Genomic DNA, 15,074 nt, shown 5'->3' on the forward strand with positions numbered 1-15,074 from the left:
CAGGAAGAGCATCAGGAAAGGAATTTTAAAATGGTGTGGTTTGCTCCCACGTGTTGGGACTGGGGATGGGGAAAATGGCAGCATTATTGACTCAGAGGCAGTGACTGGTGCTGCAACTTACTAGCTCAGGCTTCCTCAAACTCGGCCCTCCAGATGTTTTGATACTACAATTCCCATAATCCCTGACCACTGGTCCTGCTAGCTAGGGATCATGGGAGTTGTAGGCCAAAAACATCTGGAGGCCCAAGTTTGAGGAAGCCTGTATTAGCTTAATAGGAGAAACAACTCATATCGGGAATGCTGGCAAGGTGTTTGTAAGGAGTAAAATTCTACAGCAGGCACCCCCAAACTGCGGCCCTCCAGATGTTTTGGCCTACAACTCCCATGATCCCTAGCTAACAGGACCAGTGGTCGGGGAAGATGGGAATTGTAGTCCAAAACATCTGGAGGGCCAAAGTTTGGGGATGCCTGTTCTACAGCTTTTTAGGAACAGAGGAAGTTGCCTTAGAAGGAGTCAGACCATTGGTCCATCTAGCTAGTATTGTCTGCTGTGGCTAACAGTAGTTGCTCTCCAGGCTTTCAGGCAGGGGACCTTCCCAGATTTACCTGAAAATACTGGGGACTGAACCTGGATTTCAACCCATGGGCGGGTCCATAAGGGAGGCTGTGGCCTTTTAAGACCTGGGCCTTTCTCCATGCAGGGTGCATGCTCTGTGCCTGGGCTAGCTATGGCTCCTTGCTGGATACTGCTGGACAGTATTCATTGTTGCTGTGATAACGGTGGCTGCATTTAGCAGCTTTCGTGTACAGTATGTGCCTTTGAGGTTAAATTCCTCCTTCTGCGTTTCATGCAGATCCCTCTTAACTATGGAAGAGAGCAACCAGGAATGAGAGAGCAGTCCTTGCTACCCTTTCCCAAGAAGTAGTCATGTTGGAGGGATTAATAGCCTGGGTTCTCAACAACTACCTCGGCAAGTATGTCAGCAACCTGAACACAGATCAACTGTCAGTAGCTCTTCTGAAAGGTAAGGCACATGAATGTTACAAATAGAACTAATTTCATTTAAAGCATGCCATACATTTGTCAGAGTCTGTTTCCATGTTCTGCCATGGAACCAGTATAGAAATAGAGGAGGATTCAAATATACACCTTAGGTTCAAACACACACCTTTATTTAAAGCATTTTTATTCCACTCTTCAGCCAGTAAAGGTCCTTAGAGCAGTTTACAGGTGTCAATGATAAGACTGCAACTGTCCTCAGGCTTATGATTTAAAAGGCACAACACAAAGGGCAGGAGGAAAAAAGACAAGCCTGGGCACTATTTCTTATGTATCAGAGTTCTTGTAATGAGCAGCCAGAATGGAATGATTTCAAGGAGGAGAAGTCAATGGTCTTTCATCAGAGCCAGTGGCGAGACCCTGTAGTTCCATCTCTTCCTGTCCTATAGCTTAATGGAATCACATTTGCCTCTGAAGCTTTGGGCAAGCTGGCATCTCCCAGTCTATTTCTCACTGTTGTGATGTGGCCAAATTACCACTCTGAGATTCTTAGGAGAAGGGCAGAAAACAAATGATGGGTTGCATTCATTGCTGGTCTTACTTGGAGTAGACCCATTGAAGTTAATGGACATGGTTAACATAGGTCAGAAGTTTTCAACCGTTTTGTGTCCATGGTTCCCTTGACCAATTACATTATTTCTGTGGCACCACTGTGGGACTCAGAAGCACAGTTATGTCACCCCTTGCCTCTCACCCATTTTTGAACACTTCACTTGTGGAGTGTTTCCTCCCCTCCTTGGGAGTCCTCTGGGCAGCCACTGTCACCGCCCCTAGTTTCTGAGCTGCCCAAACCCCTGCCCCAAAGAGAGGTGCCTCCTCACACTGCCTCACAGGGGCCGGGACTTGTTTGTTCATTCCCAATAGCAAGGGCTGGCAGACTGGCTGGCTGGGCTCCCTCATCCACTTGTTTGCTTACTTCAAGGCCACCTCAGCTCCTGGTACCCAGCACCCCCTGGTCAGCCCTAGAGACAACTGGGGAGCCTGTAGCCAGGACTTCTGCAACAAACAGCTGTGCAAGCCTTTGGAAGACAGGGATGCGAGAGAGCATCAGAGAAGGGAGGGAAGGAAAGAGGGACAGAGGCCAGTGTTGCCTGTGGCACCCCTGGCCACCATTCAAGGCACCCTAGGGTGCCATGGCACACTGGATGAAAACCACTGACATAGACCCATTGATTTCAGTGGGTCTGCTCTGAGTACTACTAGTATTGGATACAACCTGTAACTTTTACCTTTAGAGATGCTTAGTTGGTTTTGGTATTTCAGACCTGCTTGCTTTTTTTGGGGGGGACGGACGGACGATGAGTTGTTGTGCTATCTTTTAATATATTTCTCATTACCTCACTTCTCTATACTATGATGAAACAGGAGTCTTTTCCCTTCAGAATCTGCTTTGCTGATTTGTTCTTGCAGGTGCTGTAGAATTGGAAAATTTACCACTCAAGAAAGAGGCCTTGAAGGATTTGCTGCCTTTTGAGGTCAAAGCTGGTATGTTTTAGAAGTGTGCTTCTGCAGCTGTTGAAGTGTTATATTCACTGGAACATCTTTGTAAGAAAGTTCTTATTATAGTGACCCGGTGGTTTTAAAACAATAAATTGGCAGTGAATCTCAGCGGCTTCCAGTGACTTTAAGCAGCATGATCATCACATTTTGCAATAATGCTTGTCACGAAAGTGACATTTATATTCCTTACCTGTATGTATGGAATTTATATGCATTACATTGTTGCCTTATTGGCTCTGCTGGCACCCCACGGGTTTTTGTTTTTTTCAAGTGAATGGGAAGCTTGAGAGGGAAGATGTTTCTATATGTACTGACATTGTTCTCCTTGGCAATTGTAGGCTTCATTGGCAAGATAACACTACAGATACCATTTTATCGCCCTCATGTTGATCCATGGGTGATATCGGTATCGAAATTACACCTCATTGGCTCACCGGAAAAGCAAGAAGATTTCGATGAAGAAAAAGAGAGGCTGTTTGAAAGAGAAAGCAAGGCAGCTATTTTATTAGCACTGGAAGAAAAATGGAAAGTGAGTTGCTTTGGGGCTTTGAATGAAACTATCTCTGCATTTAGGGAAATTACTTTAAAACCACAAATCAAATTCCTTCTGGCTAGATCCAGAAAACCGAATTCTTGTTTCTCTTAAAATAAAATGGCATGGCCTTGGAAGGCAATGTGCATACACACAAGTGGTGCCTTTTTCTATAAACAATAATAAATAGTTTTTTAAAAAACAAAACCCCCCACATAATTTACTCATGATTTCTCTTTCCATTAACTGTGACCTGATTTTGTTGGCTACAGTGAGGAACTTGGCTATTGTATATTCTTTGATCTTAGAGCTATAGCCTAATAGTACATTCATCTATGTTTCCCAAATTCAGAAAGTGTACTGGGGAAAGATAATAAAGTGTTTTCTGCCCACTAAAAAGGCTGGATGAAGCCAGTCTTGCCTTCCTAGGGAGAGAATTTGCTAATCGGGGTGGTGCCACAGCAAAGACCCTGTTTCACATTCGCACCAACAAAATCTCTTGGTAACGGGACATGCAGTAGGCCCTTGGAAGATTATCTCAACCAATGGGCAGGTCCATATGATAGGAGGTCTTTCAAACATCTTGGTTGTTTAGGGGGCTGTCGGTAAGCAACAGCACTTTATTACACATCAGGATTGGGGAGTCTGGGGCTTCTTCATGTTGTTGTGTTAGCCAGCATAGCCAATGGTTAGAGATCACGGACTTTCTTAGCCCAGAAACATCTGTAGGATCACAAGTTCTCCATCTCCGTTATAGACAGTTAAATGTTCAAACATGAGAAATTGGTGGCTGATTTTGATTAAGAGCCTACAAGTGTTCAGGAATATCTCCTCTCCTCTCCTCTCCTCTAGCTTAGTCCACAAAGCCACTTGTAGGTGTTATTTTCATACTTGCACAAGATTGAATCCCTCCTCTTCCTCTCTTTCAGAAAGAGCGGGAAGAGACAGCAGAATCTTACTGGTATTCGGTCACCGCATCTGTCGTCGCACGGATCGTAGAAAACATAGAAGTAAGTTGGATCGGTGGGCAGTCTCCTCCCTGCACCTGCCATCAGCTTAATTGTGTGCAAGCAGAGGAAAAGTTTCCTTCCCCCTGAACACATTCTCGGGTTGCTGCAGCAAGCACTGCATATAGGAGAGGAAATCTTGTGAATGGATGATGAGTGCCTGTGGGGATCATAATTATATGATTGATGGATTATAGGGAACATGCCTTCATGACATTTAAAACCGGGGGCGGGGGCAACTTGGATCAGATGTGGCCCTTGATGTGCCTCACCATTTGACCTGCAATTTCCCCTCTCCAACCTTCAAAGAAACTGAAGATTAAGCTGCAGCTATCCTAATGCCGTTATACAAATCTATAGTGCAACCACTTTTGGAACACGCTGTGCATTTCTGGTTGCTTCAGCTCAAGAAGGATATTGTAGAATAGAATTGAAAGGGGTTCAGGAAAGAGGAACCAAAATGATCAAGCAGATGTAGCGGAGAAATTTGGGGCTTTTTAGTTTAGAGAAAAGAAAAGTAAGATGTGGCATGATAGCAATTTATAACATTATGCATGGCATGGAGAGAGTGGGCAGATTTTTCTCCCTCTCTCGCAATAAGTTGCAGGCATCTAGTGAAACTGAATGTTTGAAGATTCGGGACAGATAAAATAAAGCACTTCTTTGCATGGTGCGTAGTTAAACCGCGGAGCTCACTCCCACAGGAGGTGGTGAGAGCCACTAACTTGGATGGCTTTAAAAGCGGATTGGGCAAGTTTATGGAGGATAACACAGTGGCTGCTAGCCATGATGGTTATGCTCTGCTTCCGGAGTCTGAGACAGTCATCCTTCTGAATACCAGTTGCTGGAAACCACAGGAGGGGGGGGGGCAGTGCTCTTGTGGTCAGGTCCAGCTAAAGAGGAGGGTTCAGGCTTGTTTTTGGCACTGTGTTTAAAAAGATGCTTGGAATTGGAAGTATAGCATCCTTGCAAGAACACTCCCCTACAGCTGGGGAGGAGAGCAGTAGATTGGTCCAAATCTCATTCTGGCACATACAATATATTCTCTGGTACAAGATCCCAGTCATTGTGAGGAGCAACAGAGTTCTGGTGGCCACAGATTGTTGTTGTTGTTTTGGCTACCAAGGCCAGCAAAATTAACAAATAAGCCAACCTGTAATTTCCTCTACAAAAAGATGACTTGGGTGTTACTTCATTTTGAGTAGGAGGGAGGCGATTTAGGCGGTTCTTTTGAGCACCAAGGAAGATTTTACTGTAGCAAATAATGAAGTGCAAAGAGTGTTGCCGCTGAGCATGCGACTGTGTAGCATGAGCAAATGTTATGCAGTATATTACGCCTGACTGGAACCTTTAGTCCTTTTTGGTGATTGACCAGCATTTTCCCATTTAAGACAGTGTTCCATCCATGTCATGTGTTTAAAACCTTTTGTTAGCCATAAGTTTGCACCTGCTAACTGAAGGGAACCTCCCCTTCTCCCTCTTATCCTCCTTCAGTTAAACATTCAAGATGTCCACCTGAGGTTTGAGGATGGTGTCACAAATCCTTCACAGCCGTTTGCGTTTGGAGTCTGCATAAAAAATGTATCTGTGCAAAATGCCGTAAATGAGCCGGTGAGTCAATGCTGTGTTGTGTAAAGTGCTTTAAAAAATGCCACTGGTTTCCATGGATGGAATATTAAGCAGGAAAAGTCTGAATTCAACTAAAGGATGTGTGTGTTCAAGAACAGTGGTTTGATTCAGGTCTGAGGCAGAGACAGATTAAATAGTGATTTTCACTTAGGATAGATCGGCTAGTGAACGTGTTGTCTTCTCATTTTTCTTTTTGGCTCTCTCCTGTAGCAAGTGATTTGATTTATGTTATTTGTTGTAGAAGTACCTTGTACTATAGTAGTCTTCAACCTTCTCAGACTCAGAACCCACCCTAATTTTTATGGCTGTATTGCTGCTACTGTGACCGGCATTAAGTCAAGCTGTGACCTGGTAACAGGTCCTGGCCACCAATTAAAGTTCAGTGCAATCGATCTTTTGTTGTTGTCTCTGGCAGCATGATCTGGGTTGCATTTTCTGTGTGTATTGGTCATTAATGCTTAGATTATGAAGACACCTCGAAGGCATGTCTTCAGCATGTCTGCAGAAACATTTTTTATTGTTTTCAGAATTTGTAAAGATCTATCATTTTATGATTTCATTGAAACGGTTTTGTTGTTTTTAGAACATACCGTACTTTTCTGTGTATAGCATGCCCCCATGTATAAGACACCCCTTATTTTTGGGGACTAAAATAAAAAAAATGGGGAAAGGATTGCTTTTGGGGGAAGAGCTTTTTTGGGGGAGGATTGACCAGCGTTGTTGAGGGTTTTTTGGGGGGGGGGTTTGCAGAAAATCACTCACCCAACTGACAAACACTAACAATCGCAAGCAACGCACGCAAAATTGCTGAAGCAGAGGCCAATTCAAAGCAGCCCTTGCTGCATCCACCAATAACCCACCCATTAGACAAAGCAGCAGCCTATCCAAAGCAGCCCTTGCAGCAGACACCATTCACTCACCCAATCACATGATCCTGCTTGCGACTGCAACCAATCGCCCGTCCCCCCTCTGCACTACTCATGTACTGTATAAGGACACTCCCCCATTTTTAACTTTATTTTTGAGTAAAAACCCCTCGTCTTATAGATGGAAAAGTACGGTATTCTGTCTTTGTCTTGTGCACCATCTTGATGGTATTATGTTCGTAAATTTGATAAATCAATAAAGTACTACATGGAACAAGGTGCGCTGGTTATTTGATACTGTGTGGTTTTTCTGTGGCTCATATCTAGTTGTCCTCATTTTAAGGTGGAGGAGCTGATGAAGAAAAAGCAGCTGGATATTGCTGACTTCAGCATCTATTGGGACACTGATAGTGCTTTAATGGGAGACTTGCCACCTGGGGAGTTGCAGGTAAAAGCTTCTTCTTTTTTTTCCTTTGCCTGTGAGCATGAGAAATGCTTGCCTATTCAGAGGAATTAACTTGGTTATGATTTCTAGGAAGCAATGGATGAAAGCATGGAAAGCCGTGACCATAACTACATCATGGAGCCTGTGTGTACCTCTGCCCTTCTGAAGAGAAACTGTTCCAAGGAGCCCCTCAAATCGCGGAATACCCCACGGCTTGAGTTTGACATTCAGCTGGAGACAATACCTCTGAAACTTTCACAGGTAAAAGCTGATTTAAGGAGGTTGCCCTGTAAGGGGTGAACATTTCCAGTTGTCGAAGCCAGACAGTAACGGCATGCAGTGTTTGTTGGCAAAACCTACACAAATCAAGGCTGAATGTCATATCAAACAATTCATAGAAGAGGAATGCTCGCGTACAACTTTCATTTTAACACAGAGTACCAGCATACATAGGGACCCAGGTGGCGCTGTGGTTAAACCACTGAGCCTAGGACTTGCTGATCAGAAGGTCGGCAGTTCGAATCCCTGTGACGGGGTGAGCTCCCGTTGCTTGGTCCCAGCTCCTGCCAACTTAGCAGTTCAAAAGCACGTCAAAATGCAAGTAGATAAATAGGAACCGCTACAGCGGGAAGGTAAATAGCGTTTCCATGTGCTGCTCTGGTTTGCCAGAAGCGACTTTGTCATGCTGGCCACATGACCTGGAAGCTATACGCCGGCTTCCTCGGCCAATAATGCGAGATGAGCGCGCAACCCCAGAGTCGGTTACGACTGGACCTAATGGTCAGGGGTCCCTTAACCTTTACCTTACCAGCATACATATACCACTCAAGCGAATCACGTACCATTTCTCCTGCATCCAGTGTTTTCACGCATGCACATGTTGCTTAACTCCGTTCTTTATTCCAGGCTTGTATAGAATTGTATAGAAAGGCCCTTGTTTGAATTCCGCCTTTGCCATGAACTTGCTTGTCAGCTTAGGAGAGGCGCAGTCACTTAGACTTCACCACTGCCACTCCCAATTGGAGAATACGTAGGTTTCCTGCGGCCAGATTTCAACCAGCCCTCTGGGTCTCCTTTTAATCATTCATTGCTCAGCTTTTAGGAAACCTCAGCTCTGGCCTTGGTTTCCATGCAGCACCCTTTCTACCAATAGTACATAGCCTTACATGCCTATAGGCCACAAAAAAAATGCAAGTAGTCAGCAGCAAAGCTAACAGGTAAGGAGGGCTTGCTTCAAACCACAAAGCTTGAGTCCTCACAGCCGATATCTATGGTGGTTTCGGAAATTTCTTCCTGTGTTCGCATCACTTTTTTTAGCTTCTTTGAATTTGGGAATAAACTATCAAAGCCACTAACTATAAATCTGTTACTGCCTTTGCGTCTCTCTAGCTTTGCCAGTTACCCTGGACAGTTACTTAAAGCCCGTGTTGCCTTTTCGTTATATGTGTGGACAGTTTTTTAGGCAAAGCGGCGAAGTTCATTCTTGAGTTCAGCCGTTATTATTGGCATTTGTGTTCTGTTACGGAATGCATCCGTACTGATTGCCTAACCACTGTATGGTTATTTTATTCACACAGACACAATACCGACAAATAATGGACTTTTTGAAAGAGCTGGATCGAAAAGAGCGACAACTCAGATTCAGAAGATGGAAGCCGAAGGTCCCAGTAGCTGGAAAGTATGAGCTCTGTTTTCTTGGATCAAATAACCATACATGCAAGTCTCCCTTTCCTAATTAAATACTGTTCCCTAAACCTTCTTGTATACTTTTTGTTGTTGATGGGTGATAAGAATGCATACTTGAGTTGCCATCTGCTTTTATGCTTAATTTTAAATAGGACTGAAGATTATGCTCATACACAGAAACTACAGTTTGGAGGAGTGTCATAGCTTGGCAAAGTGACAAATGGAGATAACAGTGTTAAGATGAAGAAGGGCTTTTGTTTGTTCGTGTGGTGTGCTTTCAATAGCACCACTTGTGCGTAGTAATCATGAGTTTGTATGACTGGTGAGCTCAGCACATCATTTAGACACAGCAGCCAATACTTTGTAAACAGGTTGCCTATAATAATTTTCTTCTGATCACTGAAGAAGGTAGTTTGGGTTAATATGTATCTGCTTGACAATTTTTGTTGTCATTCTATTGGATTTTAATCAGATTTTGACCATAGAGAATTGGTTATTGTATCATTCCCCCCCTTTTATCTTTTTGTTCACGTTTATATATATTTTTATATTGGTCTAAAGCTGTACTTCACTTTCCTGTAATATTCAGAAGCATTCTATAATATCTTACCCAACTTAGTTTTTAAGTTTTGTCTTGTTGGTTGGAGATAGTCTATCCCTTGTTGTTTTGACTTTTTAGTATAACCCAGTTGATCCCTTCGGCAGTCCACTATTGGTTTTAAATTTTTTTCCAGGCTGTAGGGTCTCTCCTACAGTGGTTAATGAAGATAGAATTGAAGAAGTGGGGAGCTCGAAACGAAATACCAGCTAGAGTGTTTTCTTGGCTAAGGTGTTCCCATTTAGACCTGCAGCCTGCCTCAAGCAAGAGCCTTGTAGTACCATTTGTAGCTCATCCTTTTCTTGCATCTTTCTGCAACCTGAGGGATAACTGCTAACCATGAGTGTCCACTTGTTAGATTTTTAGTCTCATTTAAAATGTGTGTTGCTTTTCTTTTTTGACTTTTAATTACATTACATGTAAAATGCCTTGAGACAGTGTGTTAGAAGAGAATGAATGAAACAGTGATAATAATAGTAACCAGAAATACATTCATTTGTAATGTTTCAGCTGCCAGGAGTGGTGGTGTTTTGCTCTGAATGCACACATTGCGGAGATCAGAGAGCAGAGGGGACGCTGTTCCTGGGATTTTGTGTTGCATCGGGCCCAAGATGCTGTATTGTACACAGATCTGTATTACAAGAAGTTAAAAGAAGTGGAGCTGTCTGATGAGGAGCAGGTATTGGGAAACAGCTGGGCTATGGTATCTAAGCCATCATCTTGAGATTATAGCTCTGCAACTGGCATGTATAATCGTAATCTGTCGTAGAGCTTTTGTGGCTTAAAAATATATATACGTTGCTGCCTGTTGAAAACATTTTAGAGTTTACCTTTGTTCGGATTCAGGCATAGGCAAACTCCGGCCCTCCAGATGTTTATGACTACAATTCCCATCATCCCTGACCACTGGTCCTGTTAGCTAGGGATGATGGGAATTGTAGTCCTAAACATCTGGAGGGCCGGAGTTTGCCTATGCCTGGGGTACATATTTGTAAGATGCTGCAGTGTTTAGGTAAAATAGGCAGCTGTTTATAAGTAGCCCAGCAGCAAGCGTTTGCAGAAGTTGAACATTTTCACTGCAGAAGTAGCATTTACAGAGACTCCAAGGAGTTCCTTATCACCTCCCTCCAGTGTCGGAGGCAGTAGGCCTCTGAGTGCCATTTGGAACCAGGATTTGAAACGAACTTCAAACAATGGGTTCAGATCCTGGTAACTATAGTTTCCCAGTTAGAATGTAATAGGTAACCATAGCGGGAATATGGTACACTGAGGAGTTGAGGGGTGGCGGGCATGCATACAAGGCTCATGCATCTTTCTCCTTAATAAACCAAGATGCCCTGCATCCAGACTCGACCATTTACTTAAATTGGTGTTGCGATTTCAAAGCTTACCGTAATTCTCATAACTTCAGATTAAGTAGCTCGTTCAAGAAAAGAAATCTGAATGAAGAGCTGAGTCTTTCAGCTTTCTGGATTATTTGCTAATATTTCCTTTTCCGCCTGCAGGAGGAGATAGAGCGCATTGAGGATGAACAGACGTTCGAGGAGCTGAAAATCTTACGCGAAATAGTGTACGATAGATTCTGCGAACTTGATGAGGTTAGAGATTTTATGAGATGCAATATTTAGAAGCACCTTAGGGGGTTTGGAACTGCTAACGATGCAAACAGAAAACCAAACCAACCTGGAAATGTCCGAGAGCGGTGACTTTAAGCACGTGAAATAACATCAGAATTATTGATTTGATTTCATGCATTGTTTGAATCTCATTTATCCAGTATTCAGCGTGAGATACAAAGCAAAAAGCAAACAAACCCCAAACAAACACCCTGTGGCTAATGAGGTTTCTCTAGTACACATTGGGCTGTGTTTTGTTTACTTCTTTGTTCCCTTGGATTCCCCCTCCCTGTATAGTATATATCTTTCTTTGGTTCTTGCACAAATCTTGGTGCTCTCCCTAGCTATTTTGATCTCCTTTTTTGTTTTTTGGTAATACCAGTTTGGATCCCGTTTCTGTCGGCACTGGATCGTGCTGTGGGTTAGAGGGTGTGGTGGTAGCAGTATTCCAGCAAACACGTTTAGACAGAGCAGGGATAAAGCAGGTCAATCATGCATTCACTCCAGGCATGTAGTAACAGTAAGAGAAATAGTTCTGATTAGCAGCACCTTTTAAATTCCTCTTTTTAAAAAAGAATCCTACCTTTCCTCATTTCAAGCAGAGCATCAAGGAGCCGCTGTCCGATTCCTCAGAGGAAACGATTGAAATTGAATCGGATACCAGCAGCAGTGGAATGCTTCGCTATCTTCAGTCCTGGTTTCCTGGATGGGGAGGCTGGTACGGCGATTCTCAGGAAGCCCTGGAAACGGACTCTTTCGAAGGACTGCTTTCAGAAACACCTGATGTTGCTGGTACGAGAAAACTTACCCTGAAGCTCTAGATCAGTCGTGGGGAACTTGTGGTCCTCCAGGTGTTGTTGGACTACATTTCCCATCATCCCTCGTTTGTTGGCTTTGGTGATGGGAGTCGGGAGTCCCAACAGGACCTGTGTGGCTGCAGGTGAAGGTGCTGCCACACTGTACACAATAAGGACCCCCCCCCCCACCTACAACAAAGAAGACCCAGAACTTTATAAAAATGTGTGTTAAAATTGCGTAGTTGCGGTGTACTATATAGATAATACATATCCATGCCAATTACGCTAGAAAACCAGCAAGAGCCTGTTTTGACTAGATGTACAGTGGTGCCTCGACTTACGAATTTAATCCGTTCCAAAGGCACCTTCATAGGTCGAAAAATTCGTAAGTTGAAAAGCGCCATTGGAAACGTGATTTCCCATAGGGATGCATTGGAAACGGATAATTTCGTAAGTCGAAGCAACCCTATCTAAAAAACCCTATCTAAAACCGCCGCGGTTTCCTTTCGGATGTCAAGTAATTTGTAAGCGCGCGGCCATTTGCGCCATTCATAAGTCGAATAATTCGGTTGTCGAGTTGTTCGTAAGTCGAGGTACCACTGTAGTTGGGAGCTGTGTAGTTCCATTCCTGGGACTGGCAATAGAAAAGGTGGGTGGATGCTCTGAAGGTCAGGTTTTGATAAAAAATCTGATTGGCGCACAAACCCTGGACTATTACCGGTAGTTCCATGCTGACCTCTAGTTTGTTGTTCTCATTGTTGGGCATGTCCTATTTTTACTTTAAGATTACCTGACCAAGACTAGGCTCTTGCCAGTTTAAAACCTGCTCCACATCTGTTAAAATGATCTACCTCTGGCAAAATATGAGTTGTCTGGGCATCCAGAAGGCTCTGGGGGACTTTCCTGCTGATTGTGCAGGCTCTCTTCCATCCGGCCTTCTTAAATTCTGAGATAGAGGATTTGGGCCAAGTATGGATTTTTGTTCATTGTTAAAAATAATTATTTTGTGCTCCTTTAAGTTTGTGCAGTAGTATTCATTTAAACAAAAACAAAAACTCAAAAAACCAACAACAGCACAATTAATGGCCAGAAGCTCTTACTCTGTAGTTAAGATTTGGCAGATTTGCTTGCAAGTGCTTTGCATTTTCTAAAGTCTCTGATCTTTCCTCCCCTTGTATTAGGTGCTGATGATTTTTTTGATCCAGCTGTGGACGTCTCCAACATAAACACCTTCACAAAGAGGGATCACGTCCTGGCAAAGTTAAATCTCCAACTGCAAGGTGGCTCTGTCACTTTGCTGCATGCTGGGAAGAAGGGCCCGCAGGCCCACGAAAGAGCTTTCATGCAGCTTGAATTTTCAGGTATTGGTTGTGGGCTCCCTGCGTCAGCTATACATCAGTATCCCTGACAATCCTTTGGTAGCTTTAGACCTGACCCCCAACACAGTTCTCTCAATTATATGTGGATTATTTTCTGTGCTCGGACGGGGCCCACAACGGAGCCAACCTAACATTTATTGGTGACAACTCAGACACTGCCAGTTCTTTAATACGGCTCTTGCAACCAAACAAAATGTCATGGTTGCATTCCCCCTGGGGGCCGCAATGGAAAAGGCCCTGTTCCTTATGTAGGCCAATGTGCCTCCACATAGGTTGGATTTGAAGCAGAGCCTCACTTGCAGATCTGCACTGCTGGGAAAGATCATATGGAACAGACATGATGGCAGCAGCGGCTGTAACAATCAAGACGGGTTAACCCTTGCGGCATTCATCTTCCTTGTTTCTGTTTTTCAGCAGACCAATGCCGTGACTAATTTTTTTAGTCAACATGACACTGGCTTTTGTGTGCTTCTTTTTCTAGGAGTAACCATCTTAGCAGAATCTCTTCCTCGGAGGAATTCTTCCCTTTTCAAGGTTCAGCTTGGTAGCCTATTCCTACGAGACTTAGCGACGGAAGGGACCATATTCCCTGTCCTTGTCTTCCCTAACCCCGTACGTTGAATTGTGCCGATAACATGATTTGTTGCAGAAATTGGAATTTAACATATGTTACATTGTGTTCATAAAAGGAGTCGGGGGGGGGGGGGCAACCAGTTTTCTGCTAAAGTGAGTGTGGGGGGGAATTATCCAGCTGTTGTGCTACAGGCACATCTGGTAGAGCAGCTTTTGCCAGCCTGTTGCCCCCTAATTCTTTTGAACTGCAACTCCCATGAGCCTCTGTCAGCATGGCCCCAAAATCAGGGATGATAAGAGTTGATAGTCCAACAGTATCTGGAGGTTTTACAGGTTAGTGACCCATACCTTAATGATTTGCCTTAAGCTTGAGAGAGTGCAAAAAAAAAATGGGGCATGCATTTTTAAAAAAGTATTTTCATTCTGACTTCTATTTGTGAGTTTGATCACACCATCTGAAAAGGATTTACTTGAATTTAAGCTCCATTGGTTTCAACGGGACTTGCTTCCAAGTGGGTATGTGTTTAGGATTGCAGCTGCCATTATTAAAATTCCACAAGGCTGTTAGTTGTACCAATAAGCCCAAGAAATGATAGAAATTACAATAGAATGTAGAACGTTTTGTTTCGAATAGATGCTGGATGAGCAGGACATAATACACAAGGTAGAGTGTGGCGAGATCCAGTTTGGTGTAGCAGTAAGAGCCTTGCACTTGCACCTGGGAGACCAGGGTTCAGATTTCCACTCAGACATAAAGCTCTCACTAGGTGAGCTTGGGCCAGTCACTGCTTCTCAGGATAATCTACCCCACAGGATTGTTGTGGGGATTAAATGAGGAGGAGGAGAGGAGCTACATACACCACCTTGAGCTCCTTGGAGGAAAAGGTGGGATATAAATGCAACAAATAATATACTATAATCATATCTCTCTTGTTCTCATCAGCAAAAAGAAGTCGGCTGTGTCTCTTCCATTGGTCTCCAGACGTCCTCTTCAGACACGAGTAATGAAAGCGCTGGTAACATTTCTCGTTTTTGTAGCAAATCTATTGTTAACAACTGAAAATGCACCTGAGAGCTGTGCGTGTCGCTGGCATCATTGCTGATCTCTGTTGTGCTCTCTTTTGATTCAGCTGCTGATCCTGCTGTTCCAGTGTTTGAGATGCTGTATGAGAGAAACCCAGTTCGCAGCAATTTTGAGAGACGTCTGGAAGTCAGTACCCGACCTCTAAATATTATTTACAATCCACAAGCCATTAAGAAAGTAGCCGATTTCTTCTACAAGGGAAGGGTTCATACCTCAGGTTAACCTTTCTTGTTTTTTGCTAGAAAATATTTACAATTCTTTATTTTCCTTTCCTTTCCTTTCCTTTCTCTTTTTTTATTTCT

The 15,074-nt window shown here is 43.5% G+C and overlaps 1 protein-coding gene across 14 annotated transcripts in view; it reads left to right on the forward strand.

The window, feature by feature from the left end:
- Window positions 1–15,074, forward strand: part of VPS13D (vacuolar protein sorting 13 homolog D) — a 116,605-nt gene that overhangs the window by 4,622 nt on the left and 96,909 nt on the right. For 7 of the 14 annotated variants that reach the window (XR_015950462.1, XM_088671709.1, XM_060276152.2 and 4 more), the window contains 15 exons: window positions 855–1,025; window positions 2,471–2,545; window positions 2,899–3,089; window positions 4,022–4,102; window positions 5,594–5,710; window positions 6,938–7,042; window positions 7,130–7,300; window positions 8,617–8,717; window positions 9,834–10,002; window positions 10,829–10,921; window positions 11,539–11,731; window positions 12,918–13,097; window positions 13,597–13,727; window positions 14,632–14,704; window positions 14,819–14,989. Coding sequence is in view for 12 of the 14 variants with exons in the window: in XM_088671709.1 (XP_088527835.1) it covers window positions 929–1,025; window positions 2,471–2,545; window positions 2,899–3,089; window positions 4,022–4,102; window positions 5,594–5,710; window positions 6,938–7,042; window positions 7,130–7,300; window positions 8,617–8,717; window positions 9,834–10,002; window positions 10,829–10,921; window positions 11,539–11,731; window positions 12,918–13,097; window positions 13,597–13,727; window positions 14,632–14,704; window positions 14,819–14,989 (1,948 nt within the window). In the remaining 2 variants the exon portion in view is untranslated. Of the gene's footprint in view, window positions 1–854; window positions 1,026–2,470; window positions 2,546–2,898; window positions 3,090–4,021; window positions 4,103–5,593; window positions 5,711–6,937; window positions 7,043–7,129; window positions 7,301–8,616; window positions 8,718–9,833; window positions 10,003–10,828; window positions 10,922–11,538; window positions 11,732–12,917; window positions 13,098–13,596; window positions 13,728–14,631; window positions 14,705–14,818; window positions 14,990–15,074 lie in introns of those variants that run through there. The other 7 variants (XM_088671711.1, XM_088671710.1, XM_088671713.1 and 4 more) reach the window with 3 other exon arrangements.

Source organism: Zootoca vivipara, chromosome 6, assembly GCF_965207765.1.
Source record: "Zootoca vivipara chromosome 6, rZooViv2.hap1.1, whole genome shotgun sequence".
Lineage (NCBI taxonomy): Eukaryota > Metazoa > Chordata > Lepidosauria > Squamata > Lacertidae > Zootoca > Zootoca vivipara.